The 13,757-nt window shown below is 51.4% G+C and overlaps 6 protein-coding genes across 6 annotated transcripts; 3 read left to right on the forward strand and 3 right to left on the reverse strand.

Moving 5' to 3' along the window:
• Positions 1 to 38: 38 nt before the first annotated feature.
• Positions 39 to 2,272, reverse strand: BDZ99DRAFT_433601 (ENTH-domain-containing protein). The gene is made up of 5 exons (XM_033717407.1): positions 2,144 to 2,272; positions 2,063 to 2,081; positions 1,816 to 1,908; positions 1,683 to 1,764; positions 39 to 1,634 (listed from the first exon to the last, which is right to left on the reverse strand). Exons 1-5 carry the CDS (start codon positions 2,223 to 2,225, stop codon positions 342 to 344), a joined length of 1,569 nt encoding a protein of 522 aa, XP_033583360.1. The 5' UTR covers positions 2,226 to 2,272; the 3' UTR covers positions 39 to 341.
• A 161-nt stretch (positions 2,273 to 2,433) lies between these two features.
• On the forward strand, positions 2,434 to 4,201 carry BDZ99DRAFT_458274 (uncharacterized protein). The gene is made up of 5 exons (XM_033718879.1): positions 2,434 to 2,729; positions 2,887 to 3,104; positions 3,248 to 3,417; positions 3,498 to 3,604; positions 3,671 to 4,201. The coding sequence occupies exons 2-5, from the start codon at positions 2,915 to 2,917 to the stop codon at positions 3,855 to 3,857; spliced, it is 654 nt and encodes a 217-aa protein (XP_033583361.1). The 5' UTR covers positions 2,434 to 2,729; positions 2,887 to 2,914; the 3' UTR covers positions 3,858 to 4,201.
• A 163-nt stretch (positions 4,202 to 4,364) lies between these two features.
• BDZ99DRAFT_433607 (cystathionine gamma-synthase) lies at positions 4,365 to 6,146 on the forward strand. Its single transcript, XM_033717408.1, has 3 exons — positions 4,365 to 4,567; positions 4,625 to 5,052; positions 5,107 to 6,146. Exons 1-3 carry the CDS (start codon positions 4,478 to 4,480, stop codon positions 5,840 to 5,842), a joined length of 1,254 nt encoding a protein of 417 aa, XP_033583362.1. The 5' UTR covers positions 4,365 to 4,477; the 3' UTR covers positions 5,843 to 6,146.
• Positions 6,147 to 6,844: 698 nt separating this feature from the next.
• On the forward strand, positions 6,845 to 9,231 carry BDZ99DRAFT_514990 (MFS general substrate transporter; the record flags this gene model as incomplete). The annotated part of the gene is made up of 12 exons (XM_033724929.1): positions 6,845 to 7,000; positions 7,055 to 7,208; positions 7,270 to 7,383; positions 7,446 to 7,541; positions 7,592 to 7,658; positions 7,729 to 7,906; positions 7,961 to 8,087; positions 8,141 to 8,198; positions 8,250 to 8,291; positions 8,346 to 8,734; positions 8,783 to 9,008; positions 9,063 to 9,231. The coding sequence occupies 12 exons, from the start codon at positions 6,845 to 6,847 to the stop codon at positions 9,229 to 9,231; spliced, it is 1,776 nt and encodes a 591-aa protein (XP_033583363.1).
• BDZ99DRAFT_407167 (alpha/beta-hydrolase) lies at positions 9,212 to 11,217 on the reverse strand. Its single transcript, XM_033716470.1, has 5 exons — positions 10,965 to 11,217; positions 10,847 to 10,904; positions 10,665 to 10,793; positions 10,035 to 10,558; positions 9,212 to 9,968 (listed from the first exon to the last, which is right to left on the reverse strand). Exons 1-5 carry the CDS (start codon positions 11,137 to 11,139, stop codon positions 9,433 to 9,435), a joined length of 1,422 nt encoding a protein of 473 aa, XP_033583364.1. The 5' UTR covers positions 11,140 to 11,217; the 3' UTR covers positions 9,212 to 9,432.
• Positions 11,218 to 11,700: 483 nt separating this feature from the next.
• On the reverse strand, positions 11,701 to 13,508 carry BDZ99DRAFT_458278 (cytochrome P450 55A1). Its single transcript, XM_033718880.1, has 8 exons — positions 13,336 to 13,508; positions 13,111 to 13,286; positions 12,773 to 13,036; positions 12,602 to 12,714; positions 12,454 to 12,541; positions 12,311 to 12,406; positions 11,916 to 12,264; positions 11,701 to 11,839 (listed from the first exon to the last, which is right to left on the reverse strand). Exons 1-8 carry the CDS (start codon positions 13,346 to 13,348, stop codon positions 11,727 to 11,729), a joined length of 1,212 nt encoding a protein of 403 aa, XP_033583365.1. The 5' UTR covers positions 13,349 to 13,508; the 3' UTR covers positions 11,701 to 11,726.
• Between the last annotated feature and the right edge of the window lie 249 nt (positions 13,509 to 13,757).

Raw genomic sequence — 13,757 nt, forward strand, 5'->3', positions numbered from 1 at the left:
TCTGTAGAATTGATGAGTCGGAGTCGATTTAAGTGAAACCCGAGATTTGGCCGCCCATCACGTGTTTCCCACCCCGCCATTTTATGTTAAGATGGATATTCACGATCTCTTGCACAACTTCAAGAGATAGGACAAAGCGAAGGAAGTTTCCTTGTTCTTAGCAAGTACCTAAGCAGCGAGCTAAAATCTGCAGGAATACATAGAACGTATTTGGAGTTTCATTGTGAATTGTTCAATCTCAGGCTCGTCCTTTTCCTTTCTCCCCATCGTGCAATATTCAAACCCCGTTACCTTATCGCGCCATGCTTTCGAATAGTAACGACAATAAGACTCAAAGCACATCAACTTAATAGATCATCAAGGCCATTGCCCGCCTTTGGTGCAGCGCCCGGCTGGCTAGCGCCGGTAGATGACGGCGCACCCCAGATCCCCGCGGTAGACTTCTGCTTGGCCATGTCAGCTAATGTGACTTTCTGGGTTGGTGTGCCGGTCTTCTTAATAGTAGTTCCCCCGAGCAATGAGCTAAATGCATCCCCGCCAGATGGTTTAGCCCCGGGCGTGCTTTTAGTAATAGAAGGAGACAGGACTCCTAGGGTAGTGGTACTCGAAGCCGGGGTGCTACTTGCCGCGAGAGGCACGGAAGTGAAGTAATTTGGTTGAGCGGACTGGAAGCCGGCAGGACGATAAGGCTGCGATTGCTGTGGTATAGCTGGAGGAGAGAATGCAGATGCAAGAGCAGGTGACGCTGTTGCGTTGCTTGGAGGGGGAGAGATAGATGCGAAGAGATCGTTGATATTTGCGCCTTGAGTGCCAGAGCGAGGTTGAGGCTGGGCGAATTGGGTCGATGAGGTAGTGGTTGACGTGGATCCCGGCGGTGCAATGCTGAAGGACGCTTGCGATGTGGGTGCTGCTGCTGGTGGCGGCGCAGCCTGGAAATCGTCAAAATCGTCGTCGTCCGCTCCAAAATCGGTGAGCGCCGCTGCTTTCTGCTTGCCACTGGATGTAGAGGCGGGCGCTGGATCATCGTCTCCAAACGAGAACAGGTCAACTTCCGCTTCCTTCGGCTTGGGAGGCTCGGCTTTCTTCGCTTCCCGCTTCACAGCAGTTGAGGCTGATGGGGCGTCTGCTTTTCTTCGGCCTGGCGCAGCGACAGCTCCCTCATCGTACTCGTCGTACTCCTCGAATCGGTCTCTTCGGGATGAGGTATCCGAAAAGCCCCCAGTATTGCCTCCGAATCCGCCGCCATCGCCGTAGACGCCTCCGCTATAGGCTCCGTAGCCACTAGCCTCTTCGCTGCCAAAGCCTCCGTACCGGCTTCCTCCTCCTCCACCACCACCTCCTGACATGCTGCCCCCCATGCTTCCTCCCATGCCCACGCCCATACCGCCCTCGACACCGCCGTATTTGTTTCTTGTGGCCCGGGCCTTCTTTCGCTCAGATCGAATCCTTTCGACATCGCTGAGAAGTTCTGCTAGCTCCTTCGAGCGGTTGCGTACGTTGATTCCTTGATCCTTGCCGTTCAGGTCAATAAAGTGGAACTGCCGGAGCATCCTTAGGAGGGAGAGGTGTGACCGCGCATCGTCGATTACTCGTTCTGAACCATTCTTGATGAGGAACTCGAGCAATTGGAGAGCCTGTATAGGTGGTTAGGAAGGCCAGGAATTAAAGAGGTTATTTCCCACTTTGTAGATTTGGCGCCATTCTTCCGCCGCTTTCTCCGTAAAACGCTTGTATATCATCGGCATGATCTCATTGAGCAATTGACTGTTGAGGTTAGCCTCGCGAAGATGTACCAAGAGTTCGCGCCCAACTCACTAACTGTGGGTTCCATCCGCAATTTCTTGCATCAAGGACGAGGAGGCACCCCAAGGCTCGTTGTTTGTGGCCTCGCGAACCTTCGCCTCCATCCTAAAAACAGGGGATTAGCTACATACTGATCGTTGGGATTGCGGAGGCAGGCGCGGCGATTCATCAAAGACTCATGAGGATGCGCGTTGAAGCCCGGGAGAAATCTGATAGCGGCGAGGTGGGCGAGAGGATAGATTAATGCAGATGTGCTCACTCAGTGTAGTTCATCACGGCTTGAAGAGTGGTTAGCACCTCCAACGACTGAAGCGGTCGGCCACGCCAGGAGCACACTCACCATTTTGGACCTGTCGCACGCCCGCCTTGAGGTCGTAGAGCGTGAGATTGCTCACTTTGTCCTTCAGACTGGAGAAATCCATCTTGCGTGGCGGCAGGAGGCTCTGTTGTCGGTGGGGTTTATGAAAGGCGACGGGAGGTGGTGGCTGATTCTCGAGTCGGCCCTGGAGTACCGGTTCCTTGACAGATCACGTGACAATACTCAACAGCGGCATCCAACCACTTCGAGATCTGGTCTTGTAGCGATCGCTAAAAGCTAGATCGGATCGTGATCATCGCAACCAGATAGTATCGCTCATCGATTCGATATCTATTCTCAATCTTGATGCCCAGGCATGTCACGGGCTGGCTTGTGCGGTTCCTAGCTATTCTAGGGGCCGGCCATCTCAAAAATCTTCTCCAGCGCCTCCATCAGTCTACAGACGTCTGCCATCGCTGTTCATTCTTGTACTATTAGAGTGCCTCTCTCGTCATTGCATAGTCCCGCTTCGTCTTGTGCAGTCCTCCGCCGCAGCTTGACGCCGGCCGTCCGCTCGTCCCCAGCTCGCAGCTTCACGCCCCCGCAAACCAGCATCCAGCGCCCTCCAGTAAGTGAATGCCCGCCTCTCCCCAGCTGTAACTTCGGGCGGTTTCCAGGTTCGGGATCCTTCAGCTGGAGATGCATCCGCAGCTTGCATTGATGAACGCGGCCCCTGGTGGCTGTCCATCGGCATGATGTGACGCGCTAACCTTGGCATTTTGCAGCGCCCAGCTCTCCCTCAAAAGCCCCACCATGCCCCTCATTCTCTCTCGCTCATTGCGTTCTCTCCACCACACACCACCAACTCGATTCCTCTCATCTCGATTCTTCTCCACCACCAATCCCAATATGGTCATCAAAGTCTTCTTCGACGTTACCTGGACCGGCCCTGAGATCGAGGTCGACTCCAAGGGCACCATCACCAAGAAGGGAGCACCCTCATGTAAGCGTCCCTTTGCCCCTCGCTCCACTGTGCCTCAGCAACAAGCCTGCGCCATGACTTCTATCATCGACTATCATCGTCGAATCCATCTCAATGCCCATGGCCCTTACTCCATCTATCAATTGCTGACGTGGTGTCTACAGCCCAGTCCGGCCGCATCAACTTCGAGCTCTTCGATGATGTCGTCCCCAAGACGGCCGAGAACTTCCGTGCTCTCTGCACCGGCGAGAAGGGCTACGGCTACAAGGGATCCAAGTTCCACCGTGTGATCCCAGAATTCATGCTCCAGGGCGGCGACTTCACCCGTGGCAACGTAAGTCTTGCTGTTCACCGAGCTCGCTGCTTGCCATCCGCTCGTGCTCAAAAGCGACCAGCTAACAACGTTACAAACAGGGCACTGGTGGAAAGTCCATCTACGGCGAGAAGTTCGCCGACGAGAACTTCAAGTTGAAGCACAACAAGCCCTTCCTACTGTCCATGGCCAACGCTGGACCCAACACGTAAGCACCCACCCTAGTCTGGGGGCCCGGCGGCATTGCAACATGCTAACTGACCACTTCAAATAGCAACGGTTCCCAGTTCTTCGTTACCACGGTCGTCACCAGCTGGCTCGACTCGAAGCACGTCGTCTTCGGCCAAGTGCCGGACGGTGACACTGCTTCTTACAAGGTTGTCAGGTCCATTGAGGCCGTCGGCAGCGGATCCGGTGCCCCCAAGGGTGCCGTCACCATCGTCGATGCGGGCCAGCTCTAGATATAAGCTCGTGGGTGGAGCATGGAGTGGACGGCGAGGCGTGAAGCAGTGGGTCAACGGAAGCAGCTGGCTTGAAAAGTTACGGATCCGGTAGTAGGCACGGCACAGTCCATGACACGGCCAAACTACCTCCAGCTACTCAATCTATCCTCTGTATAACATCGAGTCTGCACAATCGTGATGCCAATCTCGTCGTGCTCGACCCTGAAAATTTTCGTCAGTCCATGGAGGGGCAAATGTACCCCGCATCACCGGAGCACTGCCGCGTCGCTCGTACCGAATTATAATCAGGTCGCGCTTGCTCCAGAACCTTGACTCAAGCCGCGACGACCCACTCGTGCCACTCCATGCACTCTCGCACGCCATCCTCGATAGGTAATCAGTCTCGCGCCGTCCCACTCATGGCGCGGCCCGACCTCGCAGGGCGTGAAATGCTCCGACACGGCATTGTACAAAGGTAGCTTCAAGTGTTCATTCCCCCTTATCTCCCTCACGCTGCCGAGCAAAGACCCATTCATTCATTCACTCATTTCAAAACAGTCAAGTAAACTCTAGAATACATTTTAAACGTCTCTTATACCGTGCCGCCATCTATATAGAAAAGGCCAGACATTACGAGAATGCCACCAAGCTACCAGCCGGCGACCCTCGCCATCCACGCCGACGATGTCTGCAGCAATACGACAGATGTGGCACCGCCAATACATTTGGTATATATACCCAAGCTCTCCCGTTCACCCGCGTGCTAACTGTGCCCCTCCGTTTAGTCCACCACCTACCGCTACCCCTCTGATCCCCTTCAACTCATCCCCTCCCCAGAAGCGGATGAAGAACTCACACCCGAGGTTCTTGGTACAGATGCGCCACTAGTGTACTCCCGTCTCGCCGCCCCTAATGCCAGCCGCCTCGAAACTGCGCTCGCATCACTCCTCTTTCCTAGCTTTACCGCAACTTCCACCACGAAGCTATCCACCAATGTCGTGGTGTACGCTAGTGGCCTTGCGGCGTTTCATGCCTTATTGGTGAGCGTGGTTCCCAAGGTCATTGCCGTCTCAGGCGGATATCACGGGTGCCATGGAGTCATTTCTCTACATAAGAAGATGCATGGTGTAAAGACGGTTGATCTGCATGCCAGCGAAGAGGAATGGGATAAAGCTGGCCTAGGGAAAGGAGATCTGGTTCACCTAGAAACGCCGTAAGCTCCGATCTGGCCAAATTTCCACCGACTTGCACTGACAGAAGATGGAAGGCTCAATCCTACCGGTGAGTCATATGAAATTGAGAAGTACGCAAAGCGTGCCCATGCTCGAGGCGCGTTGTTGAGTGTCGACTCGACGTTTGGCCCGCCGCAGTTGCAAGATCCGTTCGCCTGGGGCGCCGATATAGTCATGCACTCCGGGACAAAGTATGTCGGGGGTCACTCCGACATGCTCTGTGGAATCCTGGCTGTAAAGCCGGGCGTCGAGGGCGACAAGAGGGCTCTTGAGATGAGACTAGAGAGGTTGTTCCTTGGAGGCGTCATGGGCAACCTCGAAGGCTGGCTTGGAATCCGGAGTCTCAGGACAATGGAATTGCGAGTAAAGAGACAGAGCAAGAATGCGGATAATCTAGTCGCCTGGCTCGACGGTTGTATTAGGGGATCGATCACAGGAGAAGAAGCTGATTTGGTGAAGCACCATGTGGTGAAAGTCACCCATTCCAGCCTCCAGAAGGATAGCTATTTGGCGCAGCAGATGCCAAACGGCGGGCCTGCGGTGTTTGCTATATGGTTGGCGGACTCAACTGCTGCTAGGTCACTCCCTAGCAAGCTAAAACTATTCCATCATGCCACGAGCCTCGGCGGTGTAGAGTCACTGATCGAGTGGCGGCGGATGAGCGACAACACAGTCGAGGATACGATGTTACGGGTGAGTATAGGTATTGAGGATTGGAATGATCTGCGGTTTGATTTCATTGAGGGACTGAAGGCAATGGACACCAAGTAGGATATTCAGATACTGACGAGTACCTTGGAAGACCTATACCTCGATATTCTAGGTCTTTCTCAGACTTCATCAACATAGATCATGTTTGGCGTCTTTATTTCCCTGACTTTCATCGTATCCTGCCGAACTTCAATAGTGTTCTGAACCTGTACAGGACTATTCCCTGGGAGCCAGTTTTCATATTCAAGAGCCGAGGGGTCTTGCGATAGGCTTTCGTGATCGGCCTTCCTCAGACTTTTCATTTTAGCTGCAGGTCCATGATCTCGATAAGATCGTAGCATTCTCCAAGCCAGTTTCTCGGCACAAGTGAGCAAATGGAAATTATATTTCCCTCAATTCCGTCGCAGATCTTTCCGTGTTCTTCTTTCATACAAACTCGTCGCACGTACTGAATCAGACCCTAGTGACTCGACCCCTGGGCTGGTGACAATGTATATGATCACGTCCGCCATCGGACCCCGGACGTCCCACGGCTCTGATACGCTTCAAAATTTGCACAACGCAGCACTGTGCAAATGCTTTGGCCAGGCCGCCTACGTCCACACCCCAGCCCTGGTTATCTCCACAAACTACAATTTCCCCACAATATGCATCCTCCGGGCTGCTACTGTGGGGGAGCTAAAGCGAAGACGCCGTCGTAACCTCATCACTAAAACGAGGCAGCTTCACTAAGCAACAAAATATAGGGAGCTAAACTCAGTCCGAGCAGAACGTCCGCTTTCGGTCATAAGCAGAAGCCAATGAAGGCCTTTATAAGGCTGATCCTTCACATCCCTACCACTTGTGATACTAGTCGCTGGCCATACCCTCACCGTGAGCTCGAATACCTACCCTGGACTCTAAAAAGTTACGGAAATAACACACGCTGTTATCCGCCTCCCCACCTTCTCTTTTATCATCCGAAATCATGTCATATAAAGCCAGCGAGGGATAACTCCCTAGTCTCCAATATATTTCTTCCGCCAAGTCATAGAAGCATCTATCGACTACGTTTTCATTAAAATGGACCCCGAAAAGCCGCAGACCTCGTCCGGAAGCGTAAATTCAAAGAATGAGAATGGTGTCTCTCGAAAAGAGCACATCGCCGAAGGAGCTCCCACGACACCTGGTTGGCCAAATGCTGGACCGCGAGGGGTTGTGACGTGGCTAGGGCTCACGGTTCGGACACCTATCTAGTATTTCAATCTATCGTATCTAACAGAGCTGAAATAGGGCGTCATTTTCGGTTATATTTCGATGGAGATGCTCTTCTTGATGCCCTCGACTATACAATCTGCGATCAGCACCGAGCTGGGCTCGAGAAGCTATATTTATTGGATTGGCCTAGGATTGAGGAGTGTAAATCTCATTTTCTGGGTGTTATCCGGTAAGTACCCGTTCTTTAAAAAGGGGCATGGTCGCAACCGATGCTGATACGAGATGAATAGGTTCATTATCCGACAAGTACGGGAGAAAGTCATACTTGATCAGCGGCTTTATCGTTACGATAGTTGGTTCTATTATATGTTGCACAGTAGATTCCATTTGGAAGATTATCCTCGGTAAGTTCGAAATGGGTTCATGATCATAACTTTGCGATAGACCCGAGACTAAAAGCAAATAGGTACGCTCATTGAAGGGATAGGTAGCGGCCAGCTGGGAAATGCGGTCGCTATCGTCTCCGAGGTAGTGCCACATAAGCGTAGACCGGCAGTACAAGGTAATCTTTTACTAGCTGCTACCACATACAGCCTAACTTACTCTTCATAGGGCTGCTTTACATTTGCCCTCTTCCCTTCGTAGCCACGAGCTATATCGTAGGAGCCACGATTATGAAGTGAGTAAAACGCCTTAATACATATTATATCCCATATGTGCGCCTTGCTAACGAGGACCCTCGTCGTCAGAAACACTACTTGGAAATGGGTCTACTATACGAACATCATCGTCAACGTAGTAGGGCTAATCCTAGTCACACTCTTCTACCTTCCTCCTACCCGAAACTGCACAGTTACCTGGAGAAGGCCAAGTGTAGTACTTAAAGCTGCCTTACGAGTCGATTGGGTTGGTTTCTGGCTTTTATCGGTATGCTACAGTATCTCTGGTGCCATTTCTGGGTATAGAACGAAACCCTTTTAGCTTTTCACCATTCTTTTGTGCATCGCTCTTCTTTGGGGAGGCTTCAAGACTCACGGGTGGGACACAGCTGCCGTGCTGGTACCTCTTATGTTCGGCCTCTTGTCCTTGATCATCCTTGCTACTTGGGGTAAATATGATTATGCAAACTCCTCGTTGTCTGATGCTAACACTGCATTCCAGAGAACTGGTTCGTAAAGCGCCCGCTATTCCCCAAAGGGATGTTTCATAATCTTAGAGGGTATGCCATCAGCTAGCAAAGACGAGTTGTTAAGCTGACCCTCAACTACAGTTACGGCCATATACTCGGGAACGCCGCTTTTGCTAGCTTTGGGTAACTATGATATGCCCCGTTTCAACCTCCGGCATGCGCTTACATTCGATACAGTTACGCCGCTGTTGATCAGATCTATCCTACGCACGTCAAAACCCTCTACGCTACGAGCGATATCCGACAAGGCGTCCTCCTGCTTCCATCCGGCTTCGGCCAAATCTTTGGAGCAATCGCATGCGGGTTGTTGGCACGCAGAATTGGACATACCCAGATCCAGCTGTCCGTTTCAACCTTCTTACTAGCTCTATTCGTCGCCCTACTCGCTACTATGACTCCTAGTACCGTTACTCCGGGGCACGCATACTCGTTGCTGGCCGCAACCTGTAGTGGTTATAACAGAGTGCTGAGTATTATCATGGCTCAGTTCGGGGTTGCGGATAAGTCTATTGCGACGGCGACAGCGGCGCTTCAGATCTCGATGAGCATGGGATTAGCTTTTATTGGTGAGTCTCTCGTACCTTCATGATGTCGTGTTGTTGCTAATCGTCTAGTCTCCTTCTACTACACAATCATCGATAGCATCGTTGGCAAAGATCTAGTCAAGGATATCTCAAAAGCCGTGCTCCGGCTCGGCCTTCCAATGACATCGCTTCCCGCTTTTATCCTAGCACTGGCGGCAGGTGAGCAAGCGGCGCTGCTGCAAGTGCCTGGAATTACTCCACAGGTCATTGATGCGGGAGTCTTGGCTTTGAAACATGTTTACATGCACGCGTTCCGGTAAGCCCGCTGTCAATCTGGAAAGTGCGTCTGCTGACTATGGCTGTTTCATAGTATCATCTATCTGCTCGGTATGGCGTCGTCCCTCATCGCTCTGGGCTTTGCGCTCTGCACACGTGATGTCACGGAGAAGATGACGGATGAGGTCGCTGTTGATATGTCGAAAGGGGAGATGTCGCTGCTGCCACTGAAGGCGAGCGAGGGAGAGCCCATATACGAGTAGGCTTTCGGATGTAGCTACAGGAGCCCATTAATTGCATGGCTAAAGGCCACCTGCGGCTTATTCAAGGTACTATATGGAATCTAGTCCGTTACAGGACTGTATATCTCAGGCATCTATCATTGAGGCCATTTCAGTATCAGCGAAAGCAACGATCTAGCGCTCCAGATCCTCCCTCATATGCTATTACTCTCCAATACCCGCTCATACAGTCAACTCTCCAATCTTCCCCTGAATCCAGAGTTTAACCACCGACTCCACCGCCTCTTTCTGATCTGCCGGCGCCATATGCCCCGCATCGTCCACAGTCACAAATACCAGACCCTCCGTGTTCTTCGTCTGCCCGCCCTTCGTCCGCACTGGCGCCGTAAAGTTCCCAATATGCTTGTCATAGAACCAGTCAACGTACGAGTGTGTCCGGAACTTAGCCTGATTCTTCCACGGAATATGCTCATCGTAGATCCGCTTTTGAGCGGGGAGATTGACGGCGATGTCAAGCGCGCCATTCACCACCAGCACATCGATAGCCGTCTGGTTCAAGATGTAGGTCATCTCACGATTTGCGGGGATGGTGTCATCGCCGCCTTCTATGAAGCCGACGACGATGGTGTTGTTGGTTGGGCTGTAGAAGTAGTCACTGTATCCGAGCGCTGCTTGGATCCCTGGTTTGTTGAAGTAGACGGTTAGATTGCCCGCGTCTGCGGGAAGGCAGAGGGGTTCCTGGATGCAGCCGCGGTAGACTGAAAGGCGGATTAGCGTCATATCGTAGAGAAGACGTGGGAAGTTGGTTGAATGTTAGCACTCACGATGATACGGATTCCGGATCCCCAAGTCGACTAATTCGTTAAACCCCTTCTCAAGCGCATCGCCCGAATACCCCTGTGCCTCAAGGCAGTACGTCGCGTTATAGGTGTCCCTACACACCGCCGCCTGCCGCTCAACCTCAGGCACCGCATTAGCCATGGAATCGCAATACGTTTGGTTGAAGATATCCCCCTCCGGGCCCTCGCAGAGCATATCGTAGAAGCCCGTGTCGAGCGCGGAGAACGAGTCCACGGCTGCGTCGAACAGCATGATGGATTCGATGATGCCCGGGAATGCGGCGGATGAATTCTTCGCTTTTAGCTTCTCGATGTACGTCACGTAGTAGGGGATGTAGTGCCCCGCGTAGGATTCTCCGGCGATGTGGAAGTCGTTGGATGCATATTGCGGGAAGACTTCGGTGAAGAAGAGGTTTAAGAATGTGTTGAAGTCGACGGAGCCGGGGGCGAGGCCGCCGACGAGGGCGGCTTCGGAGGTGGTGTTTGAGAAGCCAGCGCCGGCGGGTTGGCTGGATGAAAGGAAAGGTGTTAGTTACCATATATGGGAAAATGGGGAATTTGAAGATGACTGAGGCCTGAAGAGATAGGTGTCTAGATTTGAAAGGATGTTCTTACTCTAAAAAGACCACATTGGCATTATTGACCCAGCTGTGGTTGTTGTAGTACGTGGAGCTGCTATCCGCAGTAAGCAGACAAGGTCCCCATTCAGTGAAGGCGGCAAGCAACGAAGAGCCACCTGGTCCCCTAAACTAGTCAGTAGTTGCCGGCAAATCTACTACATACAAAACTCATCGTACCCAGTCATCCAAAGAATTAGAGGGTCATTCTTTGGATCGTTTCTGCTCTCATAAAACCCTAAATACTCGAGATTAGCGGATACATCTTGGTCAAAGGTACCATTTCTCAGACACGCACAAAAGAACAAGCTCTTTCCAACCCCAACGTCGACAGTGCCAGTGTATTGTTTTGTGCCTGCGTCGCATATTGAGGCATTCTGAGGCCGAAGAGTGTGGGCTGCTTCGACTTGGACGAATGGCGACCCAATCAATGGTACGGCCCCCAATAATGCAACCCAATTGCTTCCCCACATGATGATCAACGAATGCACAGCAATTGGAAACTCAGCCTAGCTCTCGAACGTGGCAATGGCACTGGAGATATAAAGTCCTTGAGCTCGAAGTCGAAATTAAAGTGGGATAGAACCGGTATATGAATAACTACATATACTACTCGGATCATTCCCCGGATGGGAAGGAAGTTAAGTAATCGCTTATATCCTAGCAAAACTAGGTTAGAGAACGGATGAAATACCGAATTACCCTGCTGGCGTTTCCTTGGCTCGCCGCCGTATCTTCCGGTTGAAGTGCTAGTATGGCCTATTCCAACCCATGCGAGCGTATGAGCCAATGAGAGGCTGCATATATATGCCATTACCCTGATAGCGCGAATGGTGGCAGCCCACAAGTAAGCAAAATCGCACGATTGATATTAGTACGTCAGACATCGAGAAATGGCATTGTTAGCTAGGAAATGAATGGTGAAATATAAAGACAGTGTAGGTTTCGTAACTTCATGCCTCGCAATACCGGACAACAGATAAGTGGAGATTTTGTATCAATACACCAAGTTAGCTGCCAGGCTTATCTAGACAATCCAGATCGGAATTTCGTTCTTCTCTCAAAACAAAATTGGCAACTCTGTAATACCAACGTCCTTGGTTGGCGGCGAATAGTTGATCTCTTCGAACGGAATGGCCAAGCGGAGTTTCGGAAGTCTCTGAAAGAGCGTGGCTACATGATTACGACACATCATCTTCATTAGCCCACGCCCATAACTATAGGCCGAGAGAAAAGTACAAAGACTTACCAAACACGATCTCCAGTTCCGCACGGGCAAGCCATTCCGCAACGCACCGATGTTCTCCCCAGCCATAACCGAGCGCTTCCTCGTTACCTCGCTTCCGGTGCATATCGAAGACATCCGGATTCGGAAAGATGTCTTCATCTCGGTTTGCAGACTGGTTTGAGGCAATGATGCCCTCTCCCGCCTTTATTAACTTGCCGCCAAGCGTGACGTCGACTTTCGCGACGCGGCGTGTGGCCATAGCAGAGCCGGTGTGGAAGCGACAAAGCTCCTCTACGAAGGCTTTGGCGAGAGTCGGATCGGCTTTGAGGTCGGCGAGTTGGTCTGGGTATTGAAGGAGAGTTACGACGCCCTAGCGTGTCAATGATCAACGTCAGTGACAGCTGAGGGATACCTACTAGATTGATCATGTTGACCATTGTTGCGTTACCGGCTACTAGCATGAGGAATGCTATCTGGACTGCATCCGATTTGTCGATATGCCCTGGCTTGACCTTTACCCAGTCAATATATGGATGGATGTACGAGTCAATGAAGTTACCTGCTCTACGTCTAGCTTGCTGATGAGATCTTCCTTTGGCTCAGATGACCTTTGGTCTACGAGTTTTCCGAGGTAATTCAGGAGCTCTCTAAGGGACGCAAGAAATTAGATTTAAGTATGGAAGCTTAATCTGCCTGGTAATACGCACTCGTTCGCGCTCGATGCCTCCGTCGCTGTTGCGCTTCCATTGCTTCGAATTGCATTCTGCTCGGTAAGGTAGGCGAGATCTTCGAATGGCACTCCCAGAATACCGTAGATGATCTTACACGTCGCAATTAGCATTGGTATCACATACGAAGTCTGCACCGAAAAGACATACATAGGAAGGAACTGGCAATGCGAGCTTTTCGACAAGATCAACCGGATTTTCACCTCTCGCTGCCACCATGGCATCCAGCATTCGATCGACAGTGGCTTGGATATGAGGTCGAAGGTTTTCAACTCTCTCTTTGGTGAAAATAGGCGCGACCATACCCCTTTGCTGCATGTGCTGAGGGGGATCCATGTCCACAAAGGTAGGCTTGTTTTTGGCCGCAGCTTTCCCGCCTGCACTCATTTCCGGGAATCCCGGACGAGTACGTTCCTGAGGTTGTCAACCGTTTGATTGACAACAAATATGTCTTCTTTTGAAAATATTCGAGGTGGAAGAGGGCGTACTTTGGACAGCCGTTGGTCTGTCAGTACGCTGCAGACATCTTTGTATTTTACCACAAGCCAGGGATGACTTCCGTCCCACAGCTCTACTTGAGATACAGGCTCTGTAGCGCGAAGACTTGCATACTCCACAGGAGGCTCTGCCGCGGCTGGTCTGGCGAAGGGGAATTTCGGAGGAGCTGTAGTAGTCAGATAAAACTCTTTTCGAGTATTCTCGAGGACACTCACAAGTAGCTGTCATTGTAGACTTGCGAGAATAGCGTCTTAAGAAGCTCAGGATAGGAGATTATTTAGTGGTTGGCTGTAAAATTAGGCTTTTGTACATTGTGTATATCAAGATTGTCGGTCTTGCGAGCGCTCTTTAAAAGGCATCTTTAATAAATCTCACCCCGAAAAGACTGCTGTGTTGACATGACTCATTTCTATCATCAGGCCATCCGAAATACTACTATACGAGTCTTACTTTAACGGCGTCCTATGTTGTTGTACCTACATCTGCATCTCCTCGGAAGACAGGGGTCACCGGCGAGTCCCGTTCCGAGCCGTTACCAAGAACGGCTTATTAAAACTCCACGAGATTGGTTGGGTAATACCTATACAGCTTCTCCGCATAAATATTGGGGGCACATGATTCTATTCCAAGACATATG

The sequence above is a fragment of the Mytilinidion resinicola genome, assembly GCF_010093595.1.
Source record: "Mytilinidion resinicola strain CBS 304.34 unplaced genomic scaffold BDZ99scaffold_2, whole genome shotgun sequence".
Lineage (NCBI taxonomy): Eukaryota > Fungi > Ascomycota > Dothideomycetes > Mytilinidiales > Mytilinidiaceae > Mytilinidion > Mytilinidion resinicola.

Excerpts from the sequence above, each read along its gene's own strand:
- BDZ99DRAFT_407167 (XM_033716470.1), bottom strand. The coding sequence starts at position 11,139 with ATGTGGGGAAGCAATTGGGTTGCATTATTGGGGGCCGTACCATTGATT. Across the intron at positions 10,905-10,964 it reads TGGAAAGAGCTTGTTCTTTT|GGTTTTATGAGAGCAGAAAC; the intron begins GTGCGTGTCTGA and ends TCGAGTATTTAG. Across the intron at positions 10,559-10,664 it reads GCCAATGTGGTCTTTTTAGA|CCAACCCGCCGGCGCTGGCT; the intron begins GTAAGAACATCC and ends CCTTTCATCCAG.
- BDZ99DRAFT_458278 (XM_033718880.1), bottom strand. Across the intron at positions 12,407-12,453 it reads GCAAGCTAGACGTAGAGCAG|GTCAAGCCAGGGCATATCGA; the intron begins GTAACTTCATTG and ends GACTGGGTAAAG. Across the intron at positions 12,265-12,310 it reads TGGTCAACATGATCAATCTA|GGCGTCGTAACTCTCCTTCA; the intron begins GTAGGTATCCCT and ends TTGACACGCTAG.
- BDZ99DRAFT_458274 (XM_033718879.1), top strand. The coding sequence starts at position 2,915 with ATGCCCCTCATTCTCTCTCGCTCATTGCGTTCTCTCCACCACACACCA. Across the intron at positions 3,105-3,247 it reads CAAGAAGGGAGCACCCTCAT|CCCAGTCCGGCCGCATCAAC; the intron begins GTAAGCGTCCCT and ends TGGTGTCTACAG. Across the intron at positions 3,605-3,670 it reads GCCAACGCTGGACCCAACAC|CAACGGTTCCCAGTTCTTCG; the intron begins GTAAGCACCCAC and ends CACTTCAAATAG.
- BDZ99DRAFT_433601 (XM_033717407.1), bottom strand. The coding sequence starts at position 2,225 with ATGGATTTCTCCAGTCTGAAGGACAAAGTGAGCAATCTCACGCTCTAC. Across the intron at positions 1,765-1,815 it reads GCGGATGGAACCCACAGTTA|TCAATTGCTCAATGAGATCA; the intron begins GTGAGTTGGGCG and ends TAACCTCAACAG. Across the intron at positions 1,635-1,682 it reads AATGGCGCCAAATCTACAAA|GCTCTCCAATTGCTCGAGTT; the intron begins GTGGGAAATAAC and ends CCACCTATACAG.
- BDZ99DRAFT_433607 (XM_033717408.1), top strand. The coding sequence starts at position 4,478 with ATGCCACCAAGCTACCAGCCGGCGACCCTCGCCATCCACGCCGACGAT. Across the intron at positions 4,568-4,624 it reads TGGCACCGCCAATACATTTG|TCCACCACCTACCGCTACCC; the intron begins GTATATATACCC and ends CCCTCCGTTTAG. Across the intron at positions 5,053-5,106 it reads CTGGTTCACCTAGAAACGCC|GCTCAATCCTACCGGTGAGT; the intron begins GTAAGCTCCGAT and ends AGAAGATGGAAG.